At 40.0% G+C, this 19,153-nt stretch overlaps 1 protein-coding gene across 4 annotated transcripts in view; it reads left to right on the forward strand.

Moving 5' to 3' along the window:
- LOC126412381 (dihydropyrimidinase-like) overlaps nucleotides 1–19,153 on the forward strand; it is a 265,941-nt gene that overhangs the window by 207,642 nt on the left and 39,146 nt on the right. For all 4 annotated transcript variants that reach the window (XM_050081951.1, XM_050081952.1, XM_050081953.1 and 1 more), the window contains one exon: nucleotides 8,580–8,759. In XM_050081951.1, the coding sequence (XP_049937908.1) occupies nucleotides 8,580–8,759 (180 nt within the window). The remainder of the gene's footprint in view (nucleotides 1–8,579; nucleotides 8,760–19,153) is intronic.

Consider the following 19,153-nt stretch of genomic DNA (forward strand, 5'->3'; position numbering starts at 1 on the left):
CATTTAGTACCCGTATTCATGTGCAGCCCATACGTTGTCTGCGGATTTGTTTTGTGTTTTGAACAATGACATTGAAAGTGCAAAGTGTATTACAGAGTTCTGTTTAGCATCCAGACTACTTAAAGTGTGTGTTCTCGTTCCTTCGAGGTCAATAAAACTGCCAAACTATTATAATTGGTATTTTTTAAATCTCTGTATATAGATTGCTTACCTTGCAATGTATGTTTCCATTTTTAGTGTTTTTACCATATGTTGTGATCAGCCAGAACATTATGACCATTGACTATATTAACCTGTCTAGGTGATAGCAGTGTCACCTTGCAAGGAATGACAGCATCAGACATCAGACACCAGACACATGCACAGTGCATGTACTATCAGTGAGCATGCTGTCCATGTATAGAATGGGGAAGGCATCTGACCTACCAGAGTTTGGCCAAGGTTAGATTGTTATGACCCGGAGTCTCGGTACGAGCATTTCAGAAACTGCACAACTTGTCAGATGTGCAAGGAATGTTGCGGTGAGTGTCTTCAACATGTGGCGAAACCAAGGTGAAACCATTCCAGGCGGGATGGATTTGGGTGGCTACCCTCATTACAGATGTCGGAAGTCGTAGGCTGGACAGACTGGTAAAACAGGACAGGCGGCGAACAGTGGCAGAACTAACAGCAGACTCTGATGCTGGCAAAGTATAAGTGTGTCAGAAAACATTGTACACCAAACACTCCTAATGATGGGCCTTCATAGCCAACAGCCCATGCACATGCCAATGTTAACATCACGACATTGGCAACTGTGACTGAAATAGCCATGTAACCATTGGCACTGGACATCGGCACAGTGGCAGAGCATTGCATGGTCTGATGAATCCAGATACCTTCTTCATCATGCTGATAGGGCGGCATGAATGTGTCGTCTTCCAAGGGTACAGATCATTGACACCTGTACTGTGGGACAGACAGCTGGTGGCAGCTCCATATGTTCTGGGAAACATTCACATGAGCATCCATGGATCCAGTGGAGCTCATAAAATATACCATGTCGGTGAAGGAGCATTGTATACTGGCTGCAGACCACGTACATCTCACCGTGACGATCATGTTTCCCAACGGCAATGGTATTTTTCAAGAGGATGCTATGTCACAAGGCCAGGAATGTGATGGAGTGGTTCAAGGAACGCAGTGGCAAGTTCCAATTGATGTGCTGCCCCCCCCCCCCCCTCCCGCCCCCGAATTCACCATATTTGAACACATCTGCCATGTGACTGAATGTGGTGTCAGAGCTCATTGCTCCTCTCCCTGTAATTTACAGGAATTAGGTGATTGTGTGTGCAGATGTGGTGCCAACTCCCTCCAGTGACCTACCAAGGCCTCGTTGCTTCCATGCCGCAATGTGTTGCCACTGTTATCCATGCCAAACGTGGACATATCGGCTATTACTTGGGTGGTCATATGTTTTGGCTGATCAGTGTATAATGTTTGTATGATTTTACAATTATCAATGCTCGTCCTTTCTCTCATGTACCGTGATCAAAACAGCAACAACAGTTATTCAACTACGGATAGAACTCTTATAGTTGCATGTGAGGGTGGAAGTGTGCTTCCTCCATTCCTTCAACCCACTTACATTGGTGACCAATATAAAGTGAACAGTAGTATAGAGTTGTGAGGGAAATAAGTAATATCTTGATCAGAAGTTAATGCAGTGAGAAGACAGAATCCGAGTGAAAACTTATCTTATGTCTTTAAGAACATGAGAAAGGTGTACGTTGACTTTGAATTGCTTCTTTACGGACAGTTAAGTCTATTTATGGTAATTTATTGGCTTCTTTAGTTCATCAGATTTCTGTATACATTATTTGCTACAATTCATTTTTAGTTGCATTCTGTAGCTGTCAAATTCAACAATAAAGCAAAGAAATGAATTGTTTAAAAGTTGAATAAATGTTAGACACACAGATTATTATTATTATGCCTTAAGTCTTGATGTTCTGGAATGTAATAGATAAAATAAAGGAAAAGCAATCACTCATCTCTATGGTATCAATACATGGAGCATGGAAACACGTAATATCACACTATCTTTTGAGCGCTAGCTCTTTTTTAGTAAAAATACCCATATTCCCCCACACAAACACACAGGCAACCAAATGAACACTCCTGTGGCCATAGGAAGACTGATTACTGATACTCAGTTATTGAAAGCAGCCGCCTGAATTGTTGGAGGTGGGTGTGGGATAGGAAAGGACACAAGGAGGGAGTAACAGGAAAGAAGCAGCTCTTTGGACAGATGAATGCACCGGCATACAATGAGACAAAAAGAGTACAGAGGGTGCAGCAAAGACGTGTAAGAGGAGGAAGGGGAGAAAAGGGGAGGTGGTAAAGGAGAGAAGGGTAGAGGGAGGGGGGCTGGTTGAGAAGGATGTGCACAATTTGGATAGAAAATGAGTGGTGTGGACAGAAAGGAAGGGAAAAGGTGAAGTGAGGCATCGGGAACAGGTTAGCAGATGTTTAGACCAGAGGGTTTGTGAGGACACTGGATATATGGGAAAAAAATTCCCATCTTCACACTTCAGAGAAACTTTTGCTGGAAGGGAGTATCCAAATAGCCTGTGTGGTTAAGCAGACGTTGAAGTCATTTGTCTTGTGGTGTGGCATGCAGCATGTTCGGCAACTGGATGGTCAAGTTTGCCACAGTTTGCCAGTGGCCATTCGTGTGAGAAGTCAGTTTGTTACTTGTCTTGGCCACATAGACTTCTACAGTAATTACGGGTTACCTGATATGTAACAAGGCTGCTTTCACACATGGCCTGACTTCTATTGGGTAGGAAATGCCTTTGATGGGAATGCCATAGGAGGTAGTGGGTGGGGGTATGAGATCTTGCATGTGGTCTGACCACAAGAAAATGATCCTTTGGGTGAGTGCTGGAGTGGGAGCACGATTTGAACAGGGATGGAAAAGGATATTCTGTAAGTTGGGTGGACAGCAGAACACTACTTTTGGCAATGTGGGTAGGATTTTGGCTAGGAATACCTCATCTCAGGACATGACCAGGGGTAGTCAAAGCTCCTGTGGAGGATGTGGTTGAACATTTCAAGGCCAGGGTGATACCGTGTGATCACAGGAGTGCTGGTTGGTGACTAGTCTACAGGTTTACTGGTGACAGATGAACAAATGGTTCAGGATACTTGTTTATGGATGAGCTGGGTAGGATATTGTCTTCCTGTAAAGGCTCTGATAAGGATATTGGTATAATTTGATGACTCCTACTTTCCACTGCAAATGTGGCATCTATAGATGGGGAGGCTGTGTAAGGAAGAGATTTTTTGACACGGAACAGGTGACAGCTGTCATAGTGGAGATACTGTTCGAGGGACATATTTATGGAGCCATTTGAGGGGCAGAAAAAGACATCAAGGAAGGTGGCTCGATGAGTTGAGAAGAACCACGTGAATCTGATTTGGGAATAGGTGTTGAGGTTGTGGAAGAATGAGCAAAGGTTGTTTTAGTCGTGAGTCCACATCATGAAAAGTCATCGCGGAGTCTGAACCAGACAATAGGTTTGAGGTTTTGGCTGGATAGGAAGGATTCTTCCAGATGGCCCATAAATAAGTTGGCATATGATGATGTCGTGAGAGTACCACAGTACCATGGATTTGTTTGTTGAGTGTGCAGCTCGTGGTCTAGTGGCTAGTGTTGCTGTCTCTGGAGCACGGGATCCTGGATTCGATTCCCAGCCAGGTTGGGGATATTCTCTGCCCGAGGACTGGGTGTTTTTGTTGTCCTCATCATTTCTTCTACATCATCATGATCATGATCATGATCATCGTCATTATTTATGGCAGTGGCTAGAGTGGACTGTGAAAAAACTGGACTGTGTAACAATTGGGACTTTGTACGGGTGCTGATGACCGCGCAATTGAGTGCCCCACAAACCTAAACATCATCATTTGTTTGTAGCTTTGCCCTTCAAAAGTGAAATAATTGTGGGTCAGGATGGGGTTGGCTGTGACAACTAGGAAAGAAGAGGTGGGTTTGGTATCAGGAGGACATTGAGAAAGATAGCGTTCCATGGCCGTAAGGTAATGGGAATCGGCGATTTGGTATCTCACTCACAATGTTCGACCAGCAGGGCAACCTGTGAAGTTGTGTTCGTGGAGTTGGGGAGTAGGCAAAAGGTGGGAGTGTGGAGGGGTTGGGGGGGGGGGGGGGGAGGGGTGCTGTTGTGAGGAGGAAGTTGGAATCAGGTGTCAGGGTTTGGAATAGATCTAAGGGCTTGAGGTCATGTTGGTCTTCTGGGATGGGAATATGGTTTTAAGGTTTGTGTGCAGAGGTGTCAGAAAATTGGCGGAGACCCTCAGCCAGTCACTACAATTCATGACAACAGTGGTGAAGCCTTGGTGTGCTGGAAGGATGATAAGGTCATAATAATAATAATAATAATAATAATAATAATTTTAATCAGCATCCTCACAGGGATTAGACCCTTTGACCTGTTCTGGGCTCAATCCACCTTTGTCTCAGTCTTCCTGGGTCTCTTTGGCCAGTAGATCTTTGACAGTGCCACTTTTGGAAGATCCTTTTATTGTCCATTCTTTCTAAATACTCTTCCCATTTCTGTATTCCTCCATTTTATCCTGTATTGCAAATGTTTATAATTGATTGTGCATATCATCATTCACTTATTTGATAAAGATGTGTGTCCCCCAGTATGCCCTAAACAATTTTATTTCTGTTTCTTTTATAAGGTTGTGGTCCTTCTGTCTTAATGTCCATGTTTCACTGCCATACGGAATAACTGACACTGCCATCATGTACAGCTTCAACTGTTTCAGTCCGTGCTGCTTTGTGTTCTTCAAATATACCAGGAGAGCTTCTGTAAAGTTTGGGAAGGTAGGAGACAAGGTACTGGTGGAAGTAAAGCTGTGAGGATGGGGCATGAGTTGTGCTTGGGTAGCTCAGATGGTAGAGCACTTGCCTGCGAAAGACCAAGGTCCCGAGTTCGAGTCTCGGTCCAGCACACAGTTTTAATCTGCGAGGAAGTTTCACTTCCACATATTGCCTGGTATCTTCCTAATTTAGTATTTACATCTCTGTCATTGTCATATGAGGTATCACAGCCTAAAAAATTAAAATGTTGAACTGGAACTAAAATTTTATCATCCAAAATAATCTTTTCTCTTATTAGGTGTCTACCCTGAATGTCATGGTTACTGCTTTTGAGGTAGAAATTTTATAACTACATTCTTTACAGGTAATATGTAGTAAATAAACGGCTCTTTGAAGATTATCTTCATTGTCTTGCACAGTCACCAAGTCATCAACATATACAACTAGCAGATTTAAAGTGGTTCGTCCTAACTTAATTCCAATTCGGGCCTGAGCCATTCATATGCATAAGATATTGCTCATATAAATATTCAAAAGCATGGGTGGTATTACATACCCTTGTCTTCCTCCCTAGTTAATAGCTATATTTTCCCCACTAAAATTACATAAATTGGGTCTGAAGCATATGCTTTTATACGAACGTTTCATAATACTGCTATGCGTTGAGGATAACTCTGTTTAGCCATTACATTGTAAAGTTCATGCCTGTGTACCTCATTAAAGGCTTTCTCTAGAACTGCAGATGCCCTATCGGTGGACAAATAGTATCCTTTTTCTCTGTTAGCTGTTTCGTAGTAAATACATTGTCCATATGAACTCTCTCTCTTGAAATCCATTCAGCTATTCTTGCAACAATGACTGCTATTGGCATTAACTGGTTATTTAATACACCATTGTAAAGTTTATAGGTTGAATTTAATATACTTACACCTCTGTACTTTGCATGATACTTATTTGCTCTTTCTTATATATGGAAGAAAGAGCCAGCAGGTGTTTAATAGATGAAGGAGGTGGACTTTGAGTAAAAACCACCATTCTTTTGGTTTTGTATGTATGCCCTATGGCTGTGCGGACATTTTTCATTCTTTTTTTATTACTGCCACTAACTCTCCTAAAGTAAGTAAGTCAGTATTGTCAATTAGTTCTCCAGTCTCATCTCAGAGTTAGTAGAAATGTATGCCTCAAGGTTAAATCAAATACTTTTAATATGACCACTCTATTCATCATGCATTATCAGATCCATTCATGCACTGCCTCTTTCTGGAATGTTGAGATACTTTAATACTGTCTCCCATATACATGGTGTTCAACATTGCTTATGAATTTTTCCCAACTGTCTTTAGGTGCTCTTCTTGTTAGATACTTTGCAGTATTTCTAGCCGCTGTATAATGTTGCCTAGCTGATCTATTTTTGGCTGCAGGTATGTTTCAAACACTTTTTGCTTATCCCTGACGACCTTTGCTATTTTATCATTCCATAGTCTTAAACCTTTCATTTGTTTTCAGAGGGTTCTCCCCCCTTACCCCCCCCCCCCCCCCCAATACTCTTTCCATACAGTTCTTTATACCCTGCCATTCTTCGTCACTTTCCTTCTTTGTTTCATTTTCAACCAAATATCTGCTGATGTCTACTTTGATTTTTCTTTTAACAGTGTAATTCTATACTTTCCTTCATTTTATTTTCTCATACTAATTTGTTTCTTATTTTTTGACCATATAGTTCTCAGAAGTATTTGGCCATCAGTGATAATGGTCACTGTATACATATCACATCCTCTGTATACTGTAAAATTATTTATATTAGCTACCAAATAATTTGTGATTAATATGGAACCTCCATCACTCCAGGTGTACGTATGGATATCTCTTTTTTCCTGCAGAATGTATCAGTTACCTTCAAGGCATTAAATGTACAAAAACTCCATATTTTTATTATTAGTGTTAATTCTGGCTTCACTGAAATTTCCTACACTGTCCTTGATAGGAATATTCCCAACTTGGGCCTACCAGTCTCCACAGAGGATATATCTGTTTTATTAATCTGTTTGATGGCAAATTGTAATTTCTCATAGAGTTCCTCCATCTCTTCTTTTCTAACTTCTTCTGGGCTACAAACCCCTACTATTGTCATATGTCTTCAGAATATTTTAAAATGAACTGGCATAAGTCTCATTATAAAAGGTGTATGATGTTATTCTTTTTTCTCCATTTCTGGTGTGGCATTATGGTAATTCCTACTTGAGTTCTTATATTTCATTCCACTCCACTGTATAGTAATGTATGATCTTGAAGAACTACTGTACTGTCTCCCCCCCACTGTCTGTCTCTCTCTCTCTCTCTCTCTCTTTCTCTCTCTCTCTCTTTCTCTTTCTCTTTCTCTCTCTCTCTCTCTCCCCCCCCTTCTATTGCTCTCTCACACTCTTTTTAAATACGACTAAATTTACTTTCTTCTAATCTAATTCATTCTGTAACTCAGCTTCTTTTGGGTAGAAATCTCTGAAAATCCAGGTTGCTAAATTATGTCTGTTGCTCCATATTGTTTGACCTTATCCTTGTGATGGTTGTATCCATTAAATCAGCCTGGGCTCACTTTTTATATGGAAGGGACACCAACCTGGATGCAAAACTCCAAAGCTGGAGGGCTGGGGAGACTTCTCTTGGGGCCTACCCTTAAGAGTGTTGTTTTCCTTAGGCTTATGGGAGGTCTGGATTATTTTTCAGGTTATGGATAGCAGTGTGTTCCATTCAAGGACCATTCAAGGACACATTGCGGGGGGGGGGGGGGGGGGGGGGGGGGTGGGGTCAGGAAAGGAAGATGAGGCCAGGTTAGAAGTGATTATATGATGTCAAACTTCACCTCTCAGATGGCTCCATAAATACGTCCGTCCATACCAACTGACCAACCTCCAACAGTATATCCACTTTGACAGCTGTCATCCATTTTGAGTCAAAAAGCCTTACTATCTGTAGACACCGCATTTGCTCTGGAAAGCAGGAATTGTCAAGATGTACTGATAACCTTACCAGCACCTATACTGATAGACAATATCCTACCCAGCTCCAAATACTCTGGATAAAAACATAATACTGTTCATGTGAAGGTAAACCTACCTGAGGTGGGTGTGGATCATTGGGACATGAAACAGGAAGAATCTACTTTCACAAGGTAGTGCTTTAACAGATTGTGAAATCATATATCATGTAGCAGATACCCTAATATAATTGTTAACTGGATGATTTAAGAGCGGCGAAAACACACCAGTAGAATTTGACATAAGAAATTCCATTGGTCAAATGAAAGTAAAAATTAATACTAATAACGGTTTTATTGAAAGAGCAGTATTCACTTTCTAGCTATCTAATCACTTAACAGTTACTAGAAATTACAGCTCGAGCACTGACAAATGTACAAAGTAAAAAAATGTCTGTTGCTTATGACTAAAAAAATAAATAAATTGAGATTAAAAGCCTGTTGATAATTTATTTCAGCCCTGGCCCTGTTGTTTCTGTCCCAGTGGCTAATCAGTGTGTGCTCATTTTCTGATGTAAACACAGGTATACTTAGTTTCAAATTGTTTAGCATATGGTTATCATAGTTGTAACTGTGCTTGCAATATATTTGGATGATTGTTAATGATAATGGTATGATATGGTGCAATTTGACTGTAGCAACATTTTGCTTTTCTAGATTAAAGAAGAAATGGAAGAGCTGTGCAAAGCCCATGGTGTCAATTCCTTCAAATTTTTTATGGCCTATCGTGATCTTTACATGCTAGATGATGGTGAAATTTTTGAAGCACTTCATAAATGTAAGAATTTAGGAGCAGTTCCTCTTGTTCATGCTGAGAATGGTGCAGTTATAGAACAGGTAAGACAATGATTAAATGAGACCTTAAAAAAATCTTCTTGTTCTGCTAGCAGTATCAAGTGGTTACACACCCACAAGTTCTCATAGAGTGCTGACATCGTCAAGTGGTAACTGACATTCACGTGGTTGCTGGCTATACCCATACGTAGCCGTGGTACTAGCTGTGTGGTCACTGGCGATCAGTCTTTCACCATGTAAAGCAATGTTTCCATCCTGCGTCTGCTGCACCCACTTTAAATTCACAATATCTGGGTTCCACACTGTAATGAGCTGCAAATCACCATATTTACTGAGTGGTTTATTAGATATTTTGATCACTCTAGCTTCTTTTATTTCACAATCCCAGAACCTATTAACCTCCATGATAGAGGTGTCATCAAATTAAACTTTATGTCCATCCTTCAAAGCATGTTCAGCTACAGCTGATGTCTAAGAGTAAAAGCCAGTCATAACACAATTCTTGGCAACAAAAGGTCCAGAGAAAAACTCTTGAATTAATTTGGCTAACGTGCCATTTATCATCAGATGTCTCCACGCTGTTGCTTAATGTCTCTCTTTGCTTACAGATTGTAAATAAGTTTGTCATTTAGCTGCAATAAATAATCCCTGCACCAGTGAGCAGTTTTAACTGCTCACTGATTGTTACACATTCTTGGAATCTGAATTCACTTACACAACTTATGTCATACTCAAATTTTTCCAGCATTTATGAAATTTGCTCAAACAACCTAAAGTATTGTGACTATTGTATTATTGCGTCCTGAAATGAGATACCTGACTTATAACTGAACATTTTCTGTCATGAAACACATTCCAAAGATACTATACATCCTTTAATATTTTTGAAACTTGTTATATTTATCTTCAAGCATAATTATAAACAGATTTGAAAATAGTGAAGTGTGTCGCTTTGTGGTGCCAAGTACTATTGCTATCATAACAAACGGGTAACAAGTTATCTCATTCTCAAGACCCATTCTTTAAGTGTGTTTTGTTAAATGCAGAGTACCTATGTGAACAAGTCACATCTATTAAATTTGATTTGCTTGATGGATGGATGGATGGTTTTTGGCAGAACCTGTTGTTGTTGTTGTGGTCTTCAGTCCTGAGACTGGTTTGATGCAGCTCTCCATGCTACTCTATCCTGTGCAAGCTTTTTCATCTCCCAGTACCTACTGCAACCTACATCCTTCTGAATCTTCTTAGTGTATTCATCTCTTGGTCTCCCTCTACGATTTTTACCCTCCATGCTGCCCTCCAATACTAAATTGGTGATCCCTTGATGCCTCAAAACATGTCCTACCAACCGATCCCTTCTTCTGGTCAAGTTGTGCCACAAACGTCTCTTCTCCCCAGTCCTATTCAATACTTCCTAAATATCGAAAATTCTATATTTTTGCACTGTGTGCATGTAAAACCACTAAGGTGTTTCCATATCTGTTCAGTTTTCAAATAGTGCAGTAAGATGAATAATAATCATACTTCACATAATTTAACACTTGGTGTTCCGAAAGAAATTAGTATTTCATATAGTAATGGTAAGTTATTGATGGAGTATATGTAGTGAGTACTGGTGACAAAGAAGAACCGGCAGCTTCGACAGTGGAAAGTACATCAGCATTTAATGTTGTGCTAAAAATGTGGGACAAAGCTGATCATGCTGAGAGTTGGATCACTATCAGAATTGTCAAAGCAAAATTCATGGCATTGTTGGATGCGTATGAGATGTGTGAGATATGTAGGACAAGCTAAGTTCCATGTCTGAACTGAAAAAAAAGCATACTGCACATTGTTTTCAGTTGGAGCTCTTCAGAGTGCACATGAGCTCAGGTGCTGGAATGATGACAATCACTCATTTTGAGTACTTGCTTCTTTGAATGCAGAAACACGATGTGAAACTTTATGAATCATCATTTATGGTACAACTACTTTGACACACTGCCCGACAGTTATTAAAGTCTACAACAGTCATGGTGGATGAGATATGAAGATAAACATACACTAAAACATTTAATGGATGTGTTAACATCTGATGAAAGTTGTCATGCTTGTTGGAGGGAGAAATGAGATGAGTAGTTGCCATTGTTCACTACCAAAGCAAATATTAAAGAAGTGAAAAATGCAACTAGCACCACTGGAAGGAATGTTACTTTATCAAATAAATACAAAACATTAACAAACAAGAAGAAGCTGAAATGTTAGAAAACTGAGTGGTTTACATCAAGTAGTAAGTACACAAAACCATCATAGATATACATGGGCAATGATTCAACTATGAATGCACTAGGGAAGGGGACTATGTGTTCTGAAGCTTTTGTTGATGGAGAATGAAAGTTAGGCCATATGGATAAATGTGTTGTATACTCCAGAAGAGAGAAGAAATGTCTTTTCTTTATCATCTGCTATGGGCAAGGATTAGAATTTCATTTATCGAAAGACAAATGTGAGTTCTGAATCAATGTCACTGTAAAAGCATGTGGTATATGCAGTGGCAACTTACTGAAGATGTGGATTCGAGTGACAAAACAAATTCATCCTTTTAGTCCTGAGGTAAATCTAGTGTCAAAGGAATCTCTGCAGGTTTGGCATGAATGCTTGGGTCATCAGAACAAATGCCATGTCCAGCAGTTCTTGAAGCAATGTGGTGTTGAAGTTGAAGACTTTGATGGAGAATTTGGTGAGGCTTGTGTTAAAGGGAAGCAGCGTCGCTCATGACAGGAGCATACCACACGACCTGGAAAAGTGATTCCTGCTGATGTCTATTGACCTGTGGATTGTAAATCTCTAGAGACCGGAAAACCTTTTTCTGTGCTTTTCTCAAGCAAAAATTTGAGATTGCAGAGAAGAATGCAGAAATGGTGAGCATTGTGAGTAGTTTTTGTCATCAGCTACCAAAAGCATTTCACTGTGATGGCAGATGAGAATCTGATAATATTGAAGTTAAGGTTTGATGAGATAAAATGGTATACAATTCATCATCACAAATCCTTACACTCCAGAGCAGAATGGAGTGCAGAGCATAAAAACAGAACTGTTGTGAAACTAGCTTCAACCGTGTTGTTAGCTCAGGGACTACTTACTTTTTGGTGGGCAGAAGCAGTAAACATGGCTGTTTGCATGTTAAATAGAACTGGCACAAGTTGTGTGAATGGCAGAACACCCTACAAGATATTCAGTGGGAATATGATACAGCTAGATAAACTTCCTTTTGGGGGGAGAGGGAAATTTTTTGATCATATTTGGAAGAAAAAGTGAAAGAAGTGGAATCCAAAAGAAAAACCAGGCATGTTTGTTGGTTGTCCTGATGGCATTGATGGCTTTTGAGTGTGGATTCAATCAGACAAATGGATTACTTGGACTAAGGAGGTTGTTTTTGAACCCAAGAAAACTGGATGGACAGTGGCATTACCCCCCAAGTGGAATGTGCGATGAAGAATCAATGAGTCACCATGAAGATGATGCAAGTGTGATTAGAGAACTTGCAGAAGCAAGTTCTAGTGAAAGAGAATTGAAGAATAGGCAACAACTGAAGAATCCAGAATGTCTTACTGGACTGATGCTGGCTTAAATAAATGAGTTTAAGAATTTATATAGAGCAATGAGAAAGAAATGGCTTTATTGGAGAAAAATGCTAGATGGACATTGGAACCCATGCCACTAGATTGTAAGCCCATTACAAACAGTTGAGTCTATAAAATTAAGGTTAAATCTGATGATAAAATTGATTGCTATGAACCAAGGCTAGTTGTTCATGGATTTAGTCAACAAGAAGATATTGACTATAATGAAACATTTAGTTCTATTGTTAGACATGATACAATTAGAGCAATTTTGAGTGTTGCCACTAGCGAGCATCTCAATTGGCACAGTTTGATGTAAAATCTGATTTTTTTTGAATAGCTTCTTAAAAGAAGAGATGGATGTGGAGCAGCTTTAGTGATGGGACTGATAGGGTGAGCAAACTTCATAGGTTCATATGGACTAAAACAATCTCCAATGGTTGAAGAATTTCCTAATGAATCTTGCACTTGTGGAAACTAAGGCAGGTCCTTGCCTTGATGGAAATTCAAGATGGGTTTAAAATTATTGTTGAGCCAGTAGGGTATTTCTTAAATATTAATACTGGATCAATAGATATTAATCAAGAAAGTTGTGCTAGAGACATTCTTTGGCAGTGTAACATGACAGTGGAAAATTGTGTGTCAACTGCAATCGAGCAACATCTGCAGCCACATGAGCTGACCAATGATGAACCAATTAATGCTCCATATTGAGAAGCAGTTGAGTGTCTTCTGTATTCAGCTATTGGTACAAGGCCCAGTATAGCATTTGTAGTGAGCTATGTGTAAAAATTTTAGAGAATACTCAAAAAAATCACATGTTTTTGGTAAAAAGGATTGCGACCTATATAAAAGATTCAGAGTCATTGGGTATAAAGTTTGATGCTAGCCATGCAAATGGAAGAATGATGCTGATTATGCCAGTGATCCAGCAACTTATCACTCTGTTAGTGGAGTGACTGCAGGATTTTGTGGAGGAGCAGTTATCTGTGCTAACAAGTGGAAACACTGCACAACAAGTTGTCAATAACTGAGTCAGATTATGTGGCTGCCAGTGAAGGAGCAAGAGAAGGAATGTGGCTATCCAAGTTTGATGAATAAATTTCACCACTGAAGAGTGTTTCTGTTCATCTTGTTGATAATGCAAATGCCATTAAACTGGCCAAAATCCTGAATTTCACACCAAATTCTTGAATTTCACAAGAGATCATGACATGTAAGGTGTGAAATGTCTGAAAGCCAACATCCTGCAACAGTTGTCAGAAGGGTCTAGGCCAGAGGAGGGAGTGTTATGGTCTGGGGAATGTTTTCTTTGCATTCCTTGGGTGATCTTACCATTCTGGAAGAGACAATGGAGCAACATAAGTGTATATCTGTCCTTGGGAACCATGTCCACCCCTTCGTGCAATTTGTTTTTCCTTGGCATGGTGGCATCTACCAGCTGTACAATGCAACATGTCACAAAGCTTGCAATACACATGCATGGTTTCAAGAGCACCAGGGTGAGTTTACAATACTCCCCTGGCCACCAAACCCCCAAGATTTAAAACAAGTCAAGAGTCTGTGGGAAAACTTCGATTGGGCTGTACACGCTGTGGATCCTCAACCAAGAAACCTAGCATAGCTGGCCATGGCACCAGGGTTGGCATGGCTCCACATACCTTCCAGAACCTCACTGATTCTTCCTTCATGTCTCACAGTGATCTACACTGCTAAAGATGGTTATTCAGGCTTTTTTGACAGGTATTCACATTAATGTTACTGGACGTACAGTAATAGCAGTAGTAATTTAATCTCCAAGTGCTCCCAGGCATGCTAAGTCACCCTTTGCACTGCTCCTCTCTTTTTAAATGTTCTGTCTGTTTCCTTCCTTCCTTTCCTTTCAATGATCCTGCAACAGACCTTCATTACACTGTTTGTTCTCAAGTGCTTTTGGTCCATCAGTGGAGTTCTGTGTGTCTGATTCTATGAGTGGCAGCTGCCACCAAATTGAGTTGTCAGGATCAAAGTTCCTTGTTTATTGGTTCATATGAGCTAGCTTCTGCTCTTCCATCAGTATCAGTTACAATCCCAAACTTACAGCTGGTATGTCTGCCACAAAGGCTTCCACCCAACCTGATCAACTGCCTTTCTAATAACATTGCCCCAGAACTTTAGTGTCACATCTCCTGCAGAAACTTCAAGAAGAAGGGCACAATATAAGGCACATGCACAATATGGTTGCTGTAGCAAGACGGATATATTTTAGGACAGCAACAAAAGACAGCAGTCTGCTACAATGCATAGAGATTAATATAAACATATCATCTGTCACTCTCCCTAAATGTTTATATTGCTAAACACAGTACTTAATATATTTCAATTAATTATTTTACATATTCAAGTCAGATACGTAACATGGGTTTGGTGAGAATGTCTGCAGCTTGCTTATTGCCCAGTATATGCTTGGTGGTTAGTTGGCCATCTTGAATTTTCTCATGGACTTTTGTTTCTTTCCCATTTGCAAAATAGCAAAAACTCAAGATGTACAGTAGTAAAGATTTACTAATCAATACATCATGAAAAAGAATAGTCACCATCACATAAATTAATTACTACTCAAATAAAAATGACGGGGATGGAAGTTGTACCAAATCTTTGCTCTATTTCTCCACTGAACTCTAAGCTGTACTCTCATTCAATCAGAAAATTAAATCCTCACAAAATCACTAAATGTTACCAAATATTTGACCTGTCAGAATATTCACATCAGTCTAGCACCACATTTATCATTTAATCAGCAAAATTACTGTTCTTTGTTCCAGCATTACCACTTTAAGCTCATAATTCCTCAGAACACAAATAAAAGTTTTCGGGTAACCTATTTATCCAATGATACAGCAGTATATGACTTGTACCTCACTAAAATATTGCTGTTTCTGTTAATCTCTAATTCCAACTGCAGTGTCATGAATTGCACAATATAAGCCGTACTCAATGTTGCCTTGTTCATAATTAGATCATCAATACAGTTACAACACATTTTTTTTGTATAGATTTATCTGTTGCATTAATCATGTCCGTCAGCTCCATTATTTTACTTACATTTCTTACATTGTTAGCTAGTGGAGTGGATTCTCAAAAAATATCCCTACTACAGAGACAGGTTCCTTAACCATTGAGACCCTTGCATTGTTCATTATTTTATTATTTCCTTATTGCTTCATCAACTAATAAACAAACACCGCTCTGCTTATCCAATGCAAAACTGACTCTACTGAAAAACACTCCACAGTAACAGATCCTTATGCTATGGCAAACTTAACTCTCATTACTGATCAGACAAAATTCTCACTTACAAAAACTTATCTCACTGTATTCCAACAAACTGCATGAGATTCTAGCCTGAAGGGCAGTATACATACAAATCTTGCTAATACATTCCACACACATTACTCCAGGCAACTATGTTTAAAGTTGTAATTCCTTAATGTTAGAAAATGACTGTACCATTACACAGATAGTTATCTCACATATACTGATGGTACTGAACACACACACTTCTATTATACCACGATTAATATTGTTGTTGCAGTTTGGTCCCTTTAATCCTCAAACCAACCAACCAACCAATATTGTTGTTGTTGTTGTTGTTGTTGTTGTTGCTGCTGCCTTCAGTCCAGAGACTGTATTGATGCAGCTCTCTATGCTACTCTATCCTGTGCAAGCTGCTTCATCTCCCAGTACCTACTGCAAACTACATCCTTCTGAATCTTTTTAGTATATTCATCTCTTGGTCTCCTTCTAAGATTTTTAGCCTCCACGCTGCCCTCCAATACCAAATTGGTGATCCCTTGATGCCTCAGAATATGCCCTACCAACTGATCCCTTCTTCTAGTCAAGTTGTGCCACAAACTCCTCTTCTCCCCAATTCTATTCAATACCTCCTCATTAGTTATGTGATCTACCCATCTAATCTCCAGCATTCTTCTGTAGCACCACATTTCGAAAGCTTCTATTCTCTTGTTGTCCAAACTAGTTATCGTCCATGTTTCACTTCCATACATGGCTACACTCCATACAAATACTTTCAGAAACGACTTCCTGGCACTTAAATCTATACTCTATGTTAACAAATTTCTCTTCTTCAGAAACGTTTTCCTTGCCATTGCCAGTCTACATTTTATATCCTCTCTACTTTGACCATCATCAGTTATTTTGCTCCCCAAGTAGGAAAACTCATTTACTACTTTAAGCTTCTTATTTCCTAATCTAATTCCCACATCATCACCCAATTTAATTCGACTACATTCCATTATCCTCGTTTTGCTTTTGTTGATGTTCATCTTATATCCTCCTTTCAAGACACTGTCCACTCCGTTCAGCTGCTCTTCCAGGTCCTTTGCTGTCTCTGACAGGATTTTTTATTTCTTCCCCCTGGATTGTAATACCTACTCTGAATTTTCCTTTACTGCTTGCTCAATATACAGATCGAATAACATCGGGGATAGGCTACAACCCTGTCTCAATCCCTTCCCAACCACTGCTTCCCTTAAATGCCCCTCGACTCTTATAACTGCCATCTGGTTTCTGTACAAATTGTAAATAGCCTTTCGCTCCCTGTATTTTACCCCTGCCACCTTCAGAATTTGAAAGAGAGTATTCCAGTCAACATTGTCAAAAGCTTTCTCTAAGTCTACAAATGCTAGAAAAGTAGGTTTGCCTTTCCTTAATCTATTTTCTAAGATAAGTCGTAAGGTCAGTATTGCCTCGCATGTTCCAACATTTCTACGGAATCCAAACTGATCTTCCCCAAGGTCGGCTTCTACCAGTTTTTCCATTCATCTGTAAATAATTTGTGTTAGTATTTTGCAGCTGTGGCTTATTAAACTGATAGTTCAGTAATTTTCACATCTGTCAACACTTGCTTTCTTTGGGATTGGAATTATTATATTCTTCTTGTAGTCTGAGGGTATTTCACCTGTCTCATACATCTTGCTCACCAGAAGGTAGAGTTTTGTTAGGCTGTCAGTAGTTCTAATGGAATGTTGTCTACTCCCAGGGCCTTGTTTTGACTCAGGTCTTTCTGTGCTCTGTCAAACTCTTCACGCAATATCATATCTCTTATTTTATCTTCATCTACATTCTCTTCCATTTCCATAATATTGTCCTCAAGAACATTGGCCTTGTATAGACCCTCTATATACTCCTTCCACCTTTCTGCTTTCCCTTCATTGCTTACAACTGGGTTTCCATCTGAGCTCTAGATATTCATGCAAGTAGTTCTCTTTTCTCCAAAGGTGTCTTTAATTTTCCTGTAGGCAGTATCTATCTTACCCCTAGTGATATATGCCTCTACATCCTTACATTTGTCCTCTAGCCATCCCTTTTCATGTCCCTTCACTATCTGAATAATTTGTTTTATCTCATCATACATTTCATCAATCTCTTCGTCATCTGCGGAGCTAGTTGGCATATAAACTTGTACTACTGTGGTAGGCGTGGGCTTCGTATCTATCTTGGCCACAATAATGCGTTCACTATGCTGTTTCTAGTAGCTTATCCCCATTCCTATTTTCCTATTCATTGTTAAACCTACTCCTGCAATGCCCCTATTTGATTTTGTATTTATAACCCTGTATTCACCTGACAAGAAGTCCTGTTCCTCCTGCCACTGAACTTCACTAATTCCCACTATATCTAACTTTAACCTATCCATTTCCGTTTTTAAATTTTCTAACCTACCTGCCCTATTAAGGGATTTGACATTCCACACTCCGATCCGTAGAACGCCAGTTTTCTTTCTCCTGATAACAACGTCCTCCTGAGTAGTCCCCTGCCCGGAGATCAAACTGGGGGATAATTTAAGCTCCGGAATATTTTACCCAAATGGACGGCATCATCATTTAACCATACAGTAAAGTTGCATGCCCTCGGGAAAAATTATGGCTTTAGTTTCACCTTGTTTACAGCACCACCACAGCAAGGCCGTTTTGGTTAGTGTTACAAGGCCAGGTCAGTCAATCATCCAGACTGTTGCCCCTGCAACTACTGAAGAAGCTGTTGCCCCTCTTCAGGGACCACATGTTTGTCTGGCCTGTCAACATATACCCCTCCATTGTGGTTGCAGCTACGGTACAGCTATCTGTATCACTGAGGCACGCAAGCCTCCCCACCAACGGCAAGAATATTAAGATCCCATATTTAAGATCCCCCCCCATGAACCATGGACCTTGCCGTTGGTGGGGAGGCTTGCGTGCCTCAGCGATACAGATAGCCGTACCGTAGGTGCAACCACAACGGAGGGGTATCTGTTGAGAGGCCAGACAAACGTGTGGTTCCTGAAGAGGGGCAGCAGCCTTTTCAGTAGTTGCAAGGGCAACAGTCTGGATGATTGACTGATCTGGCCTTGTAACAATAACCAAAACGGCCTTGCTGTGCTGGTACTGCGAACGGCTGAAAGCAAGGGGAAACTACAGCCGTAATTTTTCCCGAGGGCATGCAGCTTTACTGTATGATTACATGATGATGGCGTCCTCTTGGGTAAAATATTCCGGAGGTAAAATAGTCCCCCATTCGGATCTCCGGGCGGGGACTACTCAAGAGGATGTCGTTATCAGGAAAAAGAAAACTGGCGTTCTACGGATCGGAGCGTGGAATGTCAGATCCCTTAATCGGGCAGGTAGGTTAGAAAATTTAAAAAGGGAAATGGATAGGTTGAAGTTAGATATAGTGGGAATTAGTGAAGTTCGGTGGCAGGAGGAACAAGACTTCTGGTCAGGTGACTACAGGGTTATAAACACAAAATCAAATAGGGGTAATGCAGGAGTAGGTTTAATAATGAATAGGAAAATA

This window comes from Schistocerca serialis, chromosome 7, assembly GCF_023864345.2.
Source record: "Schistocerca serialis cubense isolate TAMUIC-IGC-003099 chromosome 7, iqSchSeri2.2, whole genome shotgun sequence".
Lineage (NCBI taxonomy): Eukaryota > Metazoa > Arthropoda > Insecta > Orthoptera > Acrididae > Schistocerca > Schistocerca serialis.